At 35.2% G+C, this 18712-nt stretch overlaps 2 protein-coding genes across 5 annotated transcripts in view; both read left to right on the top strand.

The window, feature by feature from the left end:
* The first annotated feature begins 1032 nt into the window (after window positions 1–1032).
* On the top strand, window positions 1033–7903 carry arpp19b (cAMP regulated phosphoprotein 19b). Of its 2 annotated transcripts, none has more exon segments than NM_200972.1 (3): window positions 1033–1173; window positions 3236–3358; window positions 7111–7903. In NM_200972.1, coding segments are annotated over 3 exon segments (336 nt in total). In that variant the 5' UTR covers window positions 1033–1134; the 3' UTR covers window positions 7285–7903.
* Window positions 7904–11311: 3408 nt separating this feature from the next.
* The window catches only part of myo5ab (myosin VAb), a 38398-nt gene continuing 30997 nt past the window's right edge, over window positions 11312–18712 (top strand). For all 3 annotated transcript variants that reach the window (XM_087311666.1, XM_087311665.1, XM_087311664.1), the window contains exons 1-3: window positions 11312–11467; window positions 12040–12150; window positions 16321–16492. Coding sequence is in view for 2 of the 3 variants with exons in the window: in XM_087311665.1 (XP_087167791.1) it covers window positions 11441–11467; window positions 12040–12150; window positions 16321–16492 (310 nt within the window). In the remaining variant the exon portion in view is untranslated. The remainder of the gene's footprint in view (window positions 11468–12039; window positions 12151–16320; window positions 16493–18712) is intronic.

Genomic DNA, 18712 nt, shown 5'->3' with positions numbered 1-18712 from the left:
GTGAAGTGATCGTGCAGCCCCTATTTGCACTATATATTTTTAATTGTTTATTAGTAGTAGTAGTGGTATTTAGATATTTGATTAATATACAGTAGTCAATATTTGAAGTGGATCAAAAATGTTTTTCAAATTTGACCCAAAACAATAAATGTTGTTCAGTAGTTTTAGGACAACTTTGATGAAACCACTTCATATGTTGACTACTGCACAATAAATAGAGAACACTAACTAACAAACATTAGATCTAAAAGAAATATTTAAAAATGAAAGTAGATATGTACAGTAATATATTTGAGGGTGACACGGCGGCTTAGTGGTTTGCACTGTCGCCTCACAGCAAGAAGGTTGCTGGTTCGAGTCCCAGTTGGGTCAGTTGGCAATTCTGTGTGAAGTTTGCATATTCTCCCTGTGTTGGTGTGCGTTTCCTCCGAGTGCTCTGGTTTCCCCCATGTACAGTCCAAAGACATGGTATAGATGAATTGGGTAAGCAAAATTGACAGTAGTGTATGTGAGTGTATGGGTGTTTCCTAGTACTGGGTGGAAGTGCGTAAAACGAGTTAAATGATATTAAAAATACATATAAAACTGTTTAAAAAATAGAAATAAAAAATAAACACAAATACAACATAGAGGACTTATGTATCTGTGATATTTCCAAAATATGTATCGTAATATTCCAAGAATCTATCACTTATTTTTACCCAAACTAAATACATCAGTTTTAATTAAAATGAAAAGGCTGCGAATTTGAGAATTTTTGTTTGTAAATAAAATATTTCCCATACAAAATAAAGAAGTTAATATTGTAGTTTTCTTGTATATTGGTTGTACCTTTACAGTATCCAATAATAATGTACTTCTTTTCGGATATGTTGTGCAGTTGTTCTTTTGTGACGTTTTTTGTTTATATTTGTGGTGCAGTTCTTTTCCAGTCCACACGACGGCAGTGCAGCTCAGTGACACACTGAGTCGCTCTTTTCCTCTCGAAGAAGAACATTTAGGATTTTCAAGACAGCAGCAACGGCGGGCGGTCAGTTACCAATAACGGCTGTCCCGGGGCGAAGTGAAGCCAAGTCTTCCTTATTTGTGTTTTATGTCCTTTTGTTTTGTTTTTTGCATTTATAATTTGTCGTGATGTCCAGTGAAGTGGAGACCAGCACAGAAGAGCAGCAGGTTTGCTCATTCAAACACGTTTTGCTTCGAGGGCCGAAACGCATCTGACAATGTGATTGTGTTGATTCAGCAGATGAAGCCTCGTTTAAGTGTAATAATAGTTTATAAATGTGTCAGATATTTGAAAACAAGCATCATGTGTTATATATGTATTCATTTGAGATGCAAACGAGCGCATTTAAACACATTCTGGGAAGCAAATGTCTTCATTTGTCGTTGCTTGCGACTGACTTGACTAAATCTTTAGCATTCCTATAATGTGATTGAGTACAGTTGGTTTTTTATTCACACATTTAAATGTTATCCTTAGTAATATAACTTCAAAATGTGTTCTTTGCAAATTCTTAATGTGGAAGTCACATTAGCTGCCGATGACTATCAAAAGTACAACAGTGTTTACAGTCCATTAAATAGTGCTAATGTTGCTTTCAAGTCATACTTGCATGTGATTTCAGACCGAATATTCAAAGTACCATGGTAAACAATATAGGGAGAGTGGCACAAGTTCTCAGGATTTGCTGGAAAATAAGCCATCAAATCAACTAATCATTACTTTTTTATATTGTACAGCTCAATTTTTAAGATCTATTTATTCTTTATTTAACCCATTTTTCATTGTGTTAAAGTTCGTACATTCAAACTTTTCCTTAATAATAATATAATTTCAGAATAGTATACTTCTCAAACTGTAAATGTGGAAATCATATTAGCAGCCCATGACTATCAAAGTACATTGTTCACCTAAATCGTCAAATAAATAGTGCTAATGTTGCTTTCAAGTCATACTTTCATGTGATTTCAGACCAAATATTTAAAGTACCATGGCAAACGATATAGGGAGAGTGTCACAAGTTCTTATTGAACGAATGTGCTGATATAAAACCAGCTTTACTTTAATTATAATGAGTATTATAATGTGTATGTGATGTATTTGGTGAAAAATAAATTAACAAATCAACTAATCATTCATTTTTATATGGTTAATGCTGTTGTTTATCTAATTAGTTGTTACATTTAATTGTTAAATATCTATTCTTATTTTAATCCAATTTTCATTGTATTTAAAATTGCACATTTAAACTTTTCCTTTATAATAATAGTTTAATTTCAAAACAGTATACTTCGCAAACTTTAAATATTGAAATCACATTAGCAAGCGATGACTATTGAAGTACAACAGTGTTCACAGTCAAATAATTATTGCTAATGTTGCTTTCAAGTCATACTTGAATGTGATTTCAGTACCATGGTAAACAATATGGGTAGAGTGGCACAAGTTCTCAGCATTTGGTGAACAGCATTATATTGTTAATGCTGTTGTTTATGTAACCAGTTGTTACAACTGGTTGCACCCCCCCCCCCCCCTTCTCTCCAACTTCGCTTCCTGTCTCTGTACTTCTGTACTATCTAATGAAGCCAAAAAGGCCAATAAATAAATCTAAAAAAAAAACTTGGCTTTTCCAAACCACGTTAAACCTTGAAACCGTTTATCGTCCCATGCCTAGTCTGAAGTTGCATGCAAGAATGACTTCAAAACAACATTAACACTATTTAATTGACTGAACAATGTTGTACTTTGATGATTTTTGGCTGCTAATATGATTTCCCCATTAAGAATTTGCAAGGAATACTTTACTGAAATTATATATATATATATATATATATATATATATATATATATATATATATATATATATATATATATATATATATATATATATATATATATATATATATATATATATATATATATATATATATATATATATATATATAAATTATTATTAAGGAGAAAGGAATATAAAACCAACAACAAGTGGAGGATGAGGAAATGATGACTGAATCATCATGATAAAGTGAACTGTACCTTTTAAAACCACCAGATCATTAAGGGACCTAGACCTAAACAACACCATTTTCAGCTGAAAGCTACAAACATGCATTTTATTCATGATGACAAACTTTTATGAATGTGTTTCGGAGTGCAGTTTTTAAAGCAATATTCAACTCTGCCAATCGTCATTTTGTAGTCTGAAATGTTTTCTTCCCGCATCTGATGTAGGAGATGCAGGACACTGTTGTGAGTCCAGAAAAGGCAGAGGAGATCAAACTGAAGGCCCGATACCCTCATCTGGGAGCCAGGCCTGGCGGGTCGGATCTGTTGCGGAAAAGACTGCAAAAGGGGGTAAGTTTTTTAACAAGTATTCGATGGAGTGCAGCAGTCAGGCTCGGAGTTTGTTTTAACAATAACAAGAAAAGCTGTTTTGAGTTTCAGGGCTGAGAGTCAATAATATGCATTTTGTTTAACCCATAACATTTAAAGGGATAGTTCACCCTCCCAAAATTATATTTACTCACCCTCAGGTGGTTTCAAACCATTGAGTTTCTTTATAGAGATGCACCGCTATTATTTTTTTTGGAACCGTTCTCGATAGCAAAATTCTATTACAGATCCGATCCCGATACTGTGCCATTTTTAAAATCCTTTTTTCTAAGCATAATACAGTTTTTATAGCTCAAATAATATATCTTCCTTAGTAAAAGTAACAGACTTATAGGCCTATGATACATGACAGACAGCACAACCTAAGTAAAAACACTATGCTTGCTGTAAACTAGGCAACATTATTTAAACAGTCCTAACGACATTGATCTGTTGTGGTCCAGCTTATGTTTCCTTTTTTAATATTAAGATTTTTCTTTGAAGCTACCACTATTCACCATAATCATTGGTAAAACAATCAGCCTTTTAGCAAAGCGTGATATTTTTCTGCAGGTTTGACGCAGACTAAACTAAACTGTCTGAGGCCAGTTTTACTTAATCCCTCACCAAATCTCGTTGTGAGTGAGTGAGAGAGAAAGTTCAAAACAAGGTTCCGCTTGTATGCTTCAGCGCCAAAACACAAACTGGTCTGTGTATATATATATATATATATATATATATATATATATATATATATATATATATATATATATATATATATATATATATATATATATATATATATATATATATATATATATATATTACAGTGAAATATTCAGTTTCAGAGTAGCCTATATTATAAATCTCTGTTATTGACAATCAATATTGCACCTGTCAGTTTTACTTTTATTAATTTATCAACTATTTTGATCACAATAAGCCAGGCTGTACAAACTATTTGCAGCACTGTAAGTATTCCCCTTGGAAGAATAAACTCAGTTGGAAGGATGAGAGAACAGAAACTTTTAATATTGCAGAATAATTTTATGGAGCATCACATGTTGCGTCTGTGCAGCCGGTGCCTGAATGAAGCACTTGATGCATCACTGAGACACAGCGCGCAGCCCTCGGGTATCTGCAGGCACTTTCAAAACTGAGCAGCACAAGTTTGCAGTTAGCTTGAGCAAACAGTGCTCATGAACACGGGTATTTTAAAAATGGCACTTTTTATTTTTTTTTCTACACGGTTTCATTGTTTGTCCACATATCAGTCGGATTACTGAAACTGGAAGTTTTGAAAACTCTGGCCAGGGGGAAGATTTTTGGAAACTCCAGGTAGAATCTGATCATGTGGACACTAAAATGAGTTTTCAACTCATCTTCGCTTTTCACTCTTTTTCTCTTTTCTGATTGGCAAACATGGCTGGTTCACACTAAACGTTGCATATTCTGTGCGTTCGCCACTAGTGCATCACAGTTCTCACGTTTGCATTGACTTGTATATGCAATTTGCTTACAACATACTTAATTCCCTGTTTGGTGTCACCTAGCATGAGTGTCATCATCTCTGTTGGTTCGACATGCTCTTAACATGCATCAGTTTGTTTTTGCGTTTTTTTTTTTTTTTTTTTTTTTTGTCAATCTGAAAATTTAGGGGGTTTCACACCAGATGTGCCTCTCAGTGCCGTGTTTTGCATTTTAGAATTCAAAACTGATTTCAATCTGGTACACACACCGGCGCTGCATGTCGGTGGCTATCCACAGTGCCAAGCTACAACTCAGAACACTGTTCATATTTCTGCCGCACCAATAGTTTGAACCGTCATCAACCGTCTGCATCCGATGTGGGATACTTCCAAGTGTTATTTACATGGCGCTGTGCATCCGGTGTGTGACCCCTTTTAAGTTGTACTCTCACTAGGCTATCTGAACCATGCACGGCTGCGTTTGACCCCATTTCCTGGTTCATTTGATGCGTGCGAGTGCTACGATTCATGCCCAGGATCAGTTGGCTGGCCCTGGTCCAGTTGGAAGAGGTGTGGCAAAGTGCAGTTCAGTTGGGCTCAGGCGCAGTACGCTTGTAGTGTGAGTTCAAAGTGCACATGTTAAGGTCATATGGATTTATTAATCATTCTTCTCAATGAACGTGAACTGTCATAGTTTATTAAAGACGCAAACCCCTCACTGCACAACAGCTGCATCTTCAGCAAAGCTCCTAATACCTGCTGCACGAGGATTTTCCTGATAATTTATGAGCGTCAAAAGTGGTGGCTCTGTTCAGCAGAAGATTTGACTGTGTGTCGAGGGGGAGACAAGAAGGGGAACAATCTCGATTCGGCACCGTTCACAGTGTGAGTACTAGAGCTGAAGATCTTTGCCTGAACCAGACAGGACCAGACGGGTTCGGGTTTTATTTCTATCATTTTAGACCGGGTGGGGTCGGGCCGGGCTTAGCTTGCGCAGTAAATGAATAGTCATGTGATCCATATCGATTAGTAATCAAATTTTGTTACAACATCAAAACCCATCCCTGCAAGAAAAAACAAATGAGGATGGAGAGATCAAAAAGCGTGTGTTTTGACTGCGGTCAGGCCAGCTGCAAGTTCAAAAAGAACGGTAATTCTAGCCGCCAAGACTTATTTTATAACTTCCAAGTGGCCTATGTTTGTCATGAATAAATTGTTAAAACATATGAATGACTTATTCTCGAAAAAAGGCAAAAGAGCTGTGTGCCTGTGCACATTTGAATAATCTCGGGCTGTAAACGGGTTCAGGCTTTATAAAGCTTTCAATTAAAATGGACCTGTAGGGCTTGGGCCGAATTCTGTAGGGCTCGGGCTCTATGGGGCCTAATTGTTATGGACTGATTTACAGCTCTGATTTACGCTGGATTCGAACCGAGTTCATGCTCGAACGTGTCAAAACATGTTAACATGCGTTTTACGAGGTGCGCCACTGAGACTGTTAAGGGTAGTGCAACATTTTACACATATAAATCACACCATTTCTTTTTTAATTCACTCAGTGTGATGTTCAGACCCAACTGTGTTGACCGTATCAGCTAAACTCTCCCACTCTACTTTTTTCTTTTGTTGTTAATTCCGGAGAACAAACTTGCAAATAACACCGCTTTTCTCCGGTCTACCTCCGAAAGGAGCACCTACAATTTACATTCTGTTCAAAGTTTCTCTTTTTGCTTGCTTTTGTCGTTGCTTTTTCGTTGGGTTTTGCCAAAGTAGAGTCATTTGCATATTCATACAGGGGAGGAGGCAGGGAGGGGTTTTGTGCTCGTGCATGTTGCGCTCAGTTTCACGTTCATTCGGATGTACAAAATAATATGCGTGAGATTCGGCGTACGCAGTGTTTCATACATCTGAATTTTTTTCTGTGTACGCACATTTACAGCTTTGTGCGTACGCAATGTTTTAGTATGATTTCCACGCAAGTCTTAGTACATGAGGCCCCTGATGAGTACACCCTCTGCAACTCAGTGTGTTCAACTACTTGTACAACAGGCCTCAACTTTCTTCAAAATGACTTTTTTGTGGGTAAATTATGACAGAATTAGCATTTTTTGTGAACTATCCCTTTATTAAATAATTTAATATAGATAGATCGACAGACAGACAGACAATTCATTGAAAAAGAAATTCTGTAAGCAGCGCTGTTGAAAAAATGATCTGACATGACTTCACTGCAACTCGTGTATTTTGTTTTCTTGTTTTCTCCAGCAGCAAAAGTACTTTGATTCGGGCGATTATAACATGGCTAAAGCCAAGATGAAGAACAAGCAGCTTCCAGCAGCGGCGGCGGAGAAGACGGAGATCACCGGAGACCACATCCCCACCCCTCAGGATCTTCCCCAGCGCAAACAGTCACTGGAGGCCAGCAAACTCGCGTTCTAATGCCAGTCCTGCTGCCTGCTGCTCCTTACATTCATCTTACTGTTTCGTCTGTCTTTTGCTATCCTTTCTTACTCTTGTTGTCTTCAAATATAGAAACACTCTTGATATAATATACTTGTTTTTTTGTCAACTCTGCCACCATAGCACTTGGATTTAACTCGCAACATCAGTGCCAAGGTTTAAACATGGCGGTCTGACCAAATAAGTCATTTTGACGTTATTTTAGAGTTTTACATTTGTTTTTGTTTTCTCATAACTACAAGACTTGCATGAATATGGACTGGACTTAAATAATCACATCAACCTCCTCTGCCAAATCTGTGCCTCCTGTAAAAAACAAAAAGGCCTTGTAGACGTTATCCTGATGAGCTGAAGAAAATCGACGCACTCTTAATAGTTAGGTTTGTTGACATTCGCTGTTTGCCTCTGACTTGTTAATTATGAAAATGGCCTTAAAGCTGTTTGTCTCTCTCGGGTCGGGTGATGTTTATCTGCCCTCTCCTCTTTGATTGGTCGATTAGGTTGTGTTGTCATAACCCAAATGATTTATCTGAGCTGTACAAACGTTTACTGTCACAACTGTGCCATTGTTTTGTAAATAAACTAGTTTTGCACATGCGCTGTCGGACTGATCTGTAGTTTCTGAAATTCATAAGTTCTTTTTAAAAGACGCATATTTTGCTATTACAGAAAAATTTATTGTTTAAAAGTATTTAATTAAGCTGCTAGTATTTTTGCTATCATTTATCTTTAACTTTTGGAGAAAAGCATGTAATCGTTTTGGCTTGTTTAAAGTCTAATCTCACAATGAGAATTACGAAGGCATGATTGAATCTAATAAACAGACTGATCATAGAATAATTACTTAAGGATTTTATTTGTTCAGATTTAATTAATTATTTTTATTCAATTTATAGGTCTTTCAAATATTGCTAGTTTTAGATCCATGTTATTTTAGATGGACTTTATGGTCTGCTTTCCTGTAATATTTGAAAGGTCAAAGTCAGTTCGTAAATCGGTAAATGTATATAATTTGAGCAACTGTTATATTATAAATGTTATTTGTAACAGACAGCTTCCTGTAGAGTCGAGGAATATACAAAAAGCCGTTTTAGTAGATTGATACTAGCCGAGAGATCCTATAGTAGATGGTTTCTCTATGTTCGTTAATCTGGTCTCAGTGCAGTAACTTGTAATCACCACAAGGCGGCACTGTTTAACCACATTTAATTGCCATGCTGTCCTAAAAATTCATTTCAAGCGACTACAGTGTTGCCAAAGCCAAAATGATGAACAAACTAGCTTTTGCTGCAGTAGAAAGGACACCCATGAAGGAATAACCAGCTCAAATTTTAAATATGCATTATTTACGTTAGTATTATTGGTACAAAAAATTGACTGCACTTTTTTTCATCATTCATTATAATCGAATTATAGTTGCATTAGTTTTAAACATGTGTTTCTGTTCTTATTCCAAGTGTCAATGTGATTAAAGCTCGTGGGAGTAGCTGATAACTTGATAAAATGTTAAGTTAGCTGCTTGTGCTTGGTTAAAGTGCAGTAACTCAAAATTGCCGCAAGACGGCACTGCCAAAGCTAAAATGATGAACAAACTAGCTCCTTACTTACTTTAGTATTTTATGGACCTAAACCCAAAAGACTTGAAGAGACTTGAACTTGTAGAGATGACATTGATGAAGGAATAACCAGCTCACATTTTAAACATGCATTATTTACTTAATATTTTCTGGACTCAAACCAAAAATATTTCGTTGATCATTTTTAGCAATTTACAATTGTAGTATTATAAGCGTTTTTATTTACGTTTTTATTCCCAATGTCAATGTGATTAAGGTCGTAGTAGTAGCTGATAACTTGATACAATTTAAAGTTTTCTGCTTGTGCTTGGTTAAAGTGCATTAACTCATAATCGCCACAAGGCGGCACTGTTTCCCCACCGTTCATTACCATGCTGGCCTATAACTTAATTTCAAGAGACTGCAATGTTGCCAAAGTCAAAATTATGAACAAACTAGCTCCTGCAGCAGTAGAGATGACATTGATGAAGGAATAACCAGCTCACATTTAAAATATGCATTACTTGAGTATTTCTTGACCTAAACCCAAAAGACTGCATTTTATTTGTTATTGATTATAATCTAATTAAATCTGTAATATTTTTAATCCTAATATGATAAAAGCTCGTAGTAGTATCTAACTTGATAAAATTTTAAATTATCTGCTTGTGCTTGGTCTCAGTGCAGTAACTAAAAATTGCCACAAGGCGGCACTGTTTCCCCACTGTTAATTGCAATAGTGGCTTTAAAATGATTTTCAAGCGACTGTAATGCTGCCAAAGCTAAAATGATGAACAAACTTGCTCCTGCAGCAGAAGAGATGACAACGATGAATGAATAACCAGCTCACATTTTAAATTTGCATTATTTACTTGAGTATTTCTGGACCCAAACCCAAAAGGTTGCATAGTCTTCGTTATTCAATTTAATCAAATTAGAATTTTAATCGTTTGAAGTATTATCGTTGTATTTTATTCCCAATGTAATAAAAACTCGTGGTAGTGGCTGATTCCTTGATAAAATTCAGCTTTCTGCTTGTGCTTGTTTGATGTGCAGTAACATATAATCACCACAAGAACACATAATCGCCACACTGTTTTTCCAACATAAATTGCCGTAGTAGTTTGCTTTATTTTGTTTTTATATCTGTATTTAATTGTCGAAGGCAAGATGCTGAACTTCAGGCTTCTTGCAGCATTATAAATGACATAAACATGCAAATAGCTTATATTTTGAGTATTGATTGTTTGTCTACACTTGAAGATCTGGTCAGAGTGCAGTGACTCATAATCGCCACCTGGCGGCACTGTTTCCCCCCTCTTCATTCATAATGTTGCGTTTTTCATTTTTTTATGTTATTATATGCTCAGCACAAATTATGAGCTACAAATTTCAGTCAGCATCAGGTGATATGTTAAAATAAGCTATTTTTAGTAGGGGAAATTATTTTTTACACAGCTTTGAGCATTATCTAAAAATCACCACAAGGCGGCAGTGTTTCCACAATAATTTATTTATTGCAACAAAGTTCCTGGAAAAGAAAGATATAGATTTGAAAATGACCAGCTTTAGTATCATTGTGCAGTAAACCACATTTGTCAGTCATTTGCTGCTATGCTGACTTACTTCGTAATTGCTTCGTATTTTTCAAGTGTCACACATTCATTATCACGAAGAGAAATTATACCAAACATAATATCAACATTGAGCAGAGAGCCCCTGACTGAAGAGACAAAGAAAATATCTCTATATTAATAACATTTACAGAATGAACCTGTCTTTATACCTTATTAAAATCATGCATATTCATATCGCCAAAGGGCGGCACGGTTTACTCACAAATGATTTGGCGACCTGTTTTTTTTTTTACTTTAATTTCTCCACAAGCAGTGTAATATGTTATAGAAAAGACAAGTATATTGTGCATCAATTGTTCTTATACAAAATTGCCTAAATAATTTCCACACAGAAATAGTATGACAAGTGAAAAACGCCAAAATACATGATATTAAATATTATAACGCTCTTTTTAAAGTAATAAATGTATAGTTTTATATTATAACAGTCTTTATAGTAACTTTTTTGCTAAAGCGAACGCCTTGTCAAGTGGTTTATGTTACTTTTCTCATCGACCATCAGGATAAACTAATCATAACCGTTTTAGTTTAGTAGGCGGTTGTTTTTCTTCCAAGTCTTTTATAATGAGCACTGTAACAAACGTACATATTTATATATGAAAGTTGTCTTCACAATCAATTTAACAAAAAGGTTTCACTATTTTGTCCACACATTTTTTTCCACTAAGGCAAAAACCACACTAAACTTTGAAAGTGTTTGAACGGAGCTGCCATTGTATTGAGCCACCGTGCGCCCCCTGGCGGAATAAATAGTCATGTTCCATAAAAAAACAGCTGTTAGTTATTAAACTGTGCCGCTCAATGCGTTTCCCCGGCGCCTGTCACACTTCCACACCAGCAGCCGAGAGATTGCAGAAACTTCGGCGTTTCTCAATGTGTGCTTTTGTCTAAATGGCTGGGGTTGTCATGTTTTTGGAGTAGCGGGAGATCAGGCAGAGCTCAATGGCAGCGCCGGAGCTTTACTCGAAGGTATGAGAGTTTAATTCCTGCTACTTTCACATCTGTGCAATGGAAACATGTGAAGCCAAATGTGATCCAGACAGACCAAGCGCACAGCAGCTTTCCTGGTTTGTTTGGAGATTCACAGAGGCTTAATAGTATTTCAGTTTGAACATGTTTACTTGTATGTATTTGGTAAAGCTGAAAGAAAATGAAAAGTTAATTACATGACAGAAATATGAATGTATTGACCTCTCAGATACTTGATAAAAGTTGAAAGAAAATCAAATATATTATAGAGAGATTTGTCACTTTAAATTTAGGAAATATTTAAGAGTAAAACTAGACAAAATAGATACTGTTTTGTTTTAAAGGTGAATGCATTTATTTAAATATTTAATGCAGTTTTATTAAAGTTAAAAGAAAACAAAACAAAAGAAGCTGCAGTTCAAATGAAACCCATTGAGTTTATTGTTGATTGCTATAGTAAATCAATGAGATATTATATATAATAATCATTATATCAGTTGCATAAATTAGATCATTTTACATCTGTGTTTGAATGCCACTGATATTTAGACTAACTTGATGTTTGCCTGCAGTTGGCCCGAGTCTGGATCCCAGACCCTGCAGAGGTGTGGAGATCAGCAGAGCTCAGCAGAGACTACAGACCTGGAGATCCTGTCCTGCACCTACTGCTGGAGGATGAGACGGTGAGACTTTCGCACTCTTCAGCTAGTTTGGCATCTAATCTAAAGGTTAAGATACAAAAAACATGATTAGAAAAAGGATCTAGACCTGGAACATCTTAAATTGCACCTATTATGCCCCTTGTTTACAAGATGTAAAACAAGTCTCTGATATCCCACAGTGTGTTTGTGATGTTTCAGCTCAAAATTCCTCAGAAATGGTGTTTTAAAACTATTTGAAACTGCCCATTTTACGCTTAGATCCAAATTGTGCCTTTTTGGTGACTGTCACTTTAAATTGAAATATGATAGGCGGAGCTACACATGTCTTTGTGTCAGCACAGTAGCAGATTCAAAACCCTAATGGCAGATGGCTGCTTCTCACTCAGGGCTGTCTATGCTTATGAGGGAGAAACCATAAGCATGGACACTAATGGGCGGGGTTTCTCCCTCTGATGACACGTACAATCGAAGAATGCCAATTAAAGTGTTTGTGCAGGCTGTTTTTGTGAAGCATGATTAATTTATAAATAATAGAGTTAATTATTTTTATCATTAGAGACTGCCTATATTCACACACTGTTGCCACACAACTGTGTTAAAACCATTTATAATGAAAAATAGACCCCCTTTTATGCTAAAAGTAGCTCATAACATGCAGATTTAATAGAAAATCTTAAAAATAACAAAAGTGTCAGTTTTAAATTTAGAAGTCCTACATTTTTGCTTGAAGAGTTTTTAAAAAAAATTGTTTTAGTGCTATAATTAGCTCTCAAATGCGTGGTTGGTTCATTAGCGGATAAATTTGAAAAGCGGAGGGGTGTGTGTTGACTGCGGGGGACCCCTAATAGGATCTCTGGTGGCCGCAAAATAGCTTGGGCTCTTAGAGTCGTCCTAACCGCCCCCTCTTAAAGGGACAGTTCTCCCAAAAATAAAAATGTTCTGTTCACTCGCACTTAAAGTGGTTCCACACTTTTATGAGTTTCTTTTTTCTGTTACACAAAATTATTTTTTAATGTTAGTAGGAAAAACAAACAGTCAATGGAGTGAGTGGCTTCCAGTTTCTAACATTCTGTCAAATCTTCTTTTGTGGTAATTTTAGTGCTTCATGTTTCATTTTGGGGTGAAAATTACAAACTATCCTAAATGAGCAAATTTCTTCAGATATCTACAGGTAAGAAGTCTTGTAAAAAGGTATATTAATACACTTTCAGCTCCTCCCATAAGTAGCTGGATTGAGGAGATCTTTGATCTAAGTGCATTTGAGGGTGGTCTGATATCAAAAGTATACAGTCTGATTCAAAGAGCAACTGCACCATCTCTAGATTTTCTAAAGAAACAGTGGGAAGATGACTTAGGAAATACAGTTCCAGAGACAGTCTGGCAATCAACAATTAAGCAAATTCCCTCAACATCTATTTGCGTCAAACACAGTTTATTACAATTTAAGATAATTAACAGGCTGCACTTTTCTAAAAGAAAATTGTCAAGAATATTTCCAGAAATTGACCCAACATGCTCTAGGTGCCAGAAAGATGAGGCCACCTTAGGTCATATGTTCTGGACATGTTCATCCCTAAGACCATTTTGGACTGCGGCGTTTGAGACTTTTTCTTATATATGTGAAAAGGAGATAACCAGATCCAGTAATGACAATATTTGGTGTGACACCTGAAAACCTTACACTACCAGCAGGTCAATTAAATGCACTAGCATTCTCTTCTTTGTTGGCCCGAAGACTTATACTTTTGCAGTGGAAGTCAACTAAACCACCAACACATACTAAATGGGTACAAATTGTCATGGCGGATCTAAAGCTTGAAAAACTCAAATATAGCACCCAGGGCTCAAGTAATAGTTTCTTCAAAGTTTGGAGACCCTTCCTGTCATATTTTGAGAACAGATTTATTCCAAATACTTGAATTGTAAGCTCTACCCACCCCTAAATCTTTTTTTTGTTTGTTTTTTTGTGCCTTTTACCTTTTTCTTTTTAATTAATATTATTTCACCTTGTATTTGTTTTCCATTTTTTATGTACCTTGTTCTTGTGTATGTTTGAGTTGCTCTGTTTAAAAGTTCAATAAAAAGATTTGTCTACTACTTCTACTATCCTAAATGTGGAAAATCTGCTGAGGAATGTAAACATATTAGAAACACTTGATAGTGAGCTTTAAAAACGTATTGTCTTAATCCCATTGGGGCAGTATATTCATGTTTTTCATTCACAAGTTGGGCAAAAAAGTGAGTTCCTTGCATGTTATCATTAGCATATATGCTAATTGTTTACAAAATACACACAAGTCAAAGGTTGAAAAGTAGCTAAACATAAACTTGCACATGCACATTTAGTTAGACTTGCATTTTAAAATCTTTATTTGGATGTAGCAGCATTTTTATTTTGAAATAAACTTGAATATGGCCACATAATATCGCACTCTACCATATTTCTGTGAATGAATCTCTGACAGGGTGGCACGGTGTCTTCAGAAAGTCACTAGTCCTGACTGAGCCATTTGGCATTTCTAGAGTTTGGATGTTCTCCCCGTGCTGGTGTGTGTTTCCTCCAGTTGCTCCCACAGTCCAAAGACATGCGCTATAGGTGAATTGAATAAACTAAATTGGCCTTAGTGTATGAGTGTGTGTGTATGGATGTTTCCCAGCACTGGATTCCAGTTGGAAGGACATCCGCTGTGTAAAACTTGTGCCGGAATAGTTGGCGGTTCATTCCACTGTGGCGACCCCTGATGAATAAAGGGACTAAGCCGAAGGAAAATGACAGAGACCCCTCCCCTGTTGTCCAAATGCTGTGTGCATAGTTAATAAACCGGCATCAAAGTAAACCCCACCCTCATCTCAACGTAAACGGATAGTCACACAAAAATGAAAAATTCCTAATTTATTTACACTCTCAGGAGTTTCTTTTGTTCTTAAAAAGAATATATTTTGAAGAATGTTGCATAAAGCAACTGTTGATATCCGTAGTAGTAATTAAAAACGATGATCGATGGCAATCAATGGCTGTATTCTCCAGCATTCTTCATAATATCTTCCTTTGTGTTCAACAGAAAACAGTTTGTACCTTGAAGTGGAAGATGAGTAAATGATGACAGAATATTTATTTTTGGGTGAACTGTCCCTTAAAGACTTCTCTCTATTACTCAGTAAAAGTTTGTCTCTGCAGATTTGTAAACAGCTTTTAAGAGAAACTCTTGAGGTAAAAACTTTGACTGCTCTTTAGAAACTCAGTGGTAAATGAACAGCTTTGTAAGAACAGGCCCAGGAGAATTACAGTGTTTGTGGATAGTTTGAGTCAGGTTTGAGTCAGACAGAGACGCTGTAGGAAAAATAATGGGTGTGGAGCTCCCATTTCAGAAACTGTTTCCATTTATTTTTCGTCACTGTTTAAAAGTGGTGAAACGTTAAATGGATGTAAGGTCACCAGACCTAAATCTTTACAAGGTTAGCTTGTGGTTTTCCTGAGGTACTTTCATTTCTGTTCAGCAAATGTTTGAGTGATACTAAAAGCACATGTTTTACCCATAACACACCGGTGTTTAATCTGCACATATTCACCATATGATCTGATGAGGTTAAATTTGATAAACGTAAAGCTCTACTGACTAAAATGTTGGAATTACAGTCATGCTCGTACAGTGGAAGCTTATGGGTCAAGGCTACAGTGCTCAACATAAATAAGTGTACGCCATTTTGAACATGAATATTTTTATCAGTGAATATAGGTCATATATTTTGGTGCACTTGAACAAAAGAGATGTATTAAATGAATATATTTTTTAAAATTATATTTTACTCACTGAACATCTTTAGAAGCAGAAAAATAATACAATTTCATGCAAGATGTGGGGAAAAAATACAAACTACAAAATTTCAATAAAATTGTAAACCAGTTTTTTTGTTCCTCTTGAATTTTGCTCTTTTTACATTTTTTTATTTAATATCTTTCCCCAACATAAAAATTTGGCTGTACTAATTTTGGACCATTATCGTAAGGTATTTCGTTTGATAAGCTCCAGATTTGGCTTCAGTACTGACTAATCTATTGTATCTGCACAAATATAATATTTTATAGCTTCATATTAAAAATATGAATTTAAAAGATAGATTTGTGAGGGTTGTACTTGTATGTTGAGCAACTTTCTTCATTACATTATCCTCATCTGAACTTTTTTGCAGGAGTTGGAGTATAAGTTAGACCTGAAGAGTGGCGTTCTTCCTCCTCTTCGTAACCCGGATATCCTGGTGGGTGAGAATGACCTCACCGCTCTCAGTTACCTTCATGAACCTGCGGTGCTGCACAACCTGCGGGTCCGCTTCACAGACTCCAAGCTCATCTACACATACTGCGGTACACGACACTTACCAATGATTGTGGTATTGCTTTCTAGATTGATCTTAAAGCATCTAATTTTTTTATTTTAATTGAATTTTAAATTGAAATTTCCTTTTTTTTTTCAAATTGTTATTTTGTTTTTAATTTTTTCCTTGTATTGATTGGTAAAATTAGCCATTTGACTTTGTACAAATTCAGTATTAAACCCAGTATGAAAGGAGTAAATTTAAATGTCCTGTATGTAAGCGTTTGATTCTTCTAAAAATAAAAAATACCGTGATAATTTAACTCATTCATTCAGAAAGGCTCTGAAAAAATGCGTCCGTGACTGAAATGCGACCTTTGGTGGACAGTGGCAGATTCCGAAATGAGATGCAGATTTAGAGTTCCACATGAGGTTATTAATTAGCGAATAATATAAATATTACGCACGTAAACATTAGGTGAGCAGGTTACATTGTACAATGTGAACTATCTGCTGCTGCTTTCACTAGTATGGAAATAAATGTCATGTAAAATGGCATTCAATTCACGTTGTTAACATTGAACACTGAATAAGCACATGAGGTGTACATGAGGTGGTCATTGTAAGTTTGTCCTGTTGTTCAGCTGCAAACAATAGAAATCATTTCTAATATATCAATTTGAGGTGGTGGTTAAAACAAAAACTCCTTTTAATATGGAGAATATTCCTTCTATCGGGTGCCGTTGCTTCTGTTTAGAACACTGTTTAAATCACTCTGTCCAGTCTGGCAACCTGCTCTTACGTTTGTTTTTATCCAGGATTGCAATACCTATTTCAACCACAGTACTTACATACTGCTCCTTTAATGCTAAAATATGATAATTTTTACATTAAAAAAAAATAAATGTTATCATTTTAAAAAATAAATAAATTTATATTTTACTAATGTTAAATTACAATTTTATTTAATTTGATTTCTGAACAGTGATCTCTCAATCTACTGAATCGGACATTACACATTCAATTTAGTTTTATGTTTAGATTTTTTAAAAAATTGTATACTTATTGTGTTATTATATTTGGATGATACTTTAAATGCAGACTTTGCTGTTTAGTTCAATGTCAAAATAAATGCAGTACTTTTGAGGCTAATTGATGCTCTATATTTTATATATACAGTGAGAGTAATTGAGTAAACCCCATTTTGAAAACGAATATTTTTATCCATTTCTCAGTGAATATGGGTAATGTATATTGGTGTATTTGGACAAGGTAGATTTATTAAACGTATATATTTATTAAAATAATATTTTAGTCACTGAAAATATTTAGATATGTAAAAATAATACATTTAAATTCTTGCAAAATATTGCAAAAAATGACAAACTAGAATATTTCAACAAAATTGTATATATTTTTTGTTTCATTTGATTTTAGCTATTTTTAAAAAAGCTGTTTAATATTTTCCCTAACATATACATTTGGGTTACTAATTATTGTAATTATTATAACCATTATTGTAAGTTATTTGTTAAATAAGCACCAGATTTGGCTTCAGCACTGACTAATCTAATGTATATGCACAAATATAATATTGTAAAGCATCCTATAAAAAATATTAATTTAAATGAGAGATTTTTGGGGCGTGGGTTTCCTCCGGATGCTCTGGTTTCCCCCACAGTCCAAAAACATGTGATACAGGTGAATTTAGTAGGCTAAATTGTCCGTAGTGTATCTTGAAGGGTATCCGCAGCATAAAAAACGTGCTAGATAAGTTGGCGGTTGTTTCCGCTGTGGCGACCCCGGATTAATAAAGGGACTAAGCTGACAAGAGAATGAATGAATGAATGAATATGCTATGGTTGTGTAAACATTTTATGTGAACACAATCTATTTTAAATAACCAAATTAAAGCACACTGTATATAATGTGTTAGTGGGTGTGTGTTTGTGTGTGTGTGTTTTATTTAATTATTTTAATTTAATACATTTTTATGACCTGTAAATTATGAAACTCTGGATCAGACTTAACTATTCTGTTTTTTTAATGTTTATTATTACACTTTACAATTCAGAATGTTTTAGACTGGTCTGTTTATTATCATTGTATTATAGTCTAGACATAGATAGTTTTATGCGCAATTTTTTATATAATTTAAATATTTTTATTTTGTTTCTTTTTTGATTATGTTCCTGAGCATTGACCTGTAGACTTTGAAACTCCATGTGCAGCAGCTTGAATGTGAACCATAAAACATGAGGCAGCAGAGC

Source organism: Danio rerio, chromosome 25 (assembly GCF_052040795.2).
Source record: "Danio rerio strain M-AB ecotype USA chromosome 25, GRCz13ab, whole genome shotgun sequence".
Lineage (NCBI taxonomy): Eukaryota > Metazoa > Chordata > Actinopteri > Cypriniformes > Danionidae > Danio > Danio rerio.
The sequence above is the reverse complement of the archived record's forward strand: the minus strand, read 5'-3'. Positions and strand labels throughout refer to the sequence as shown.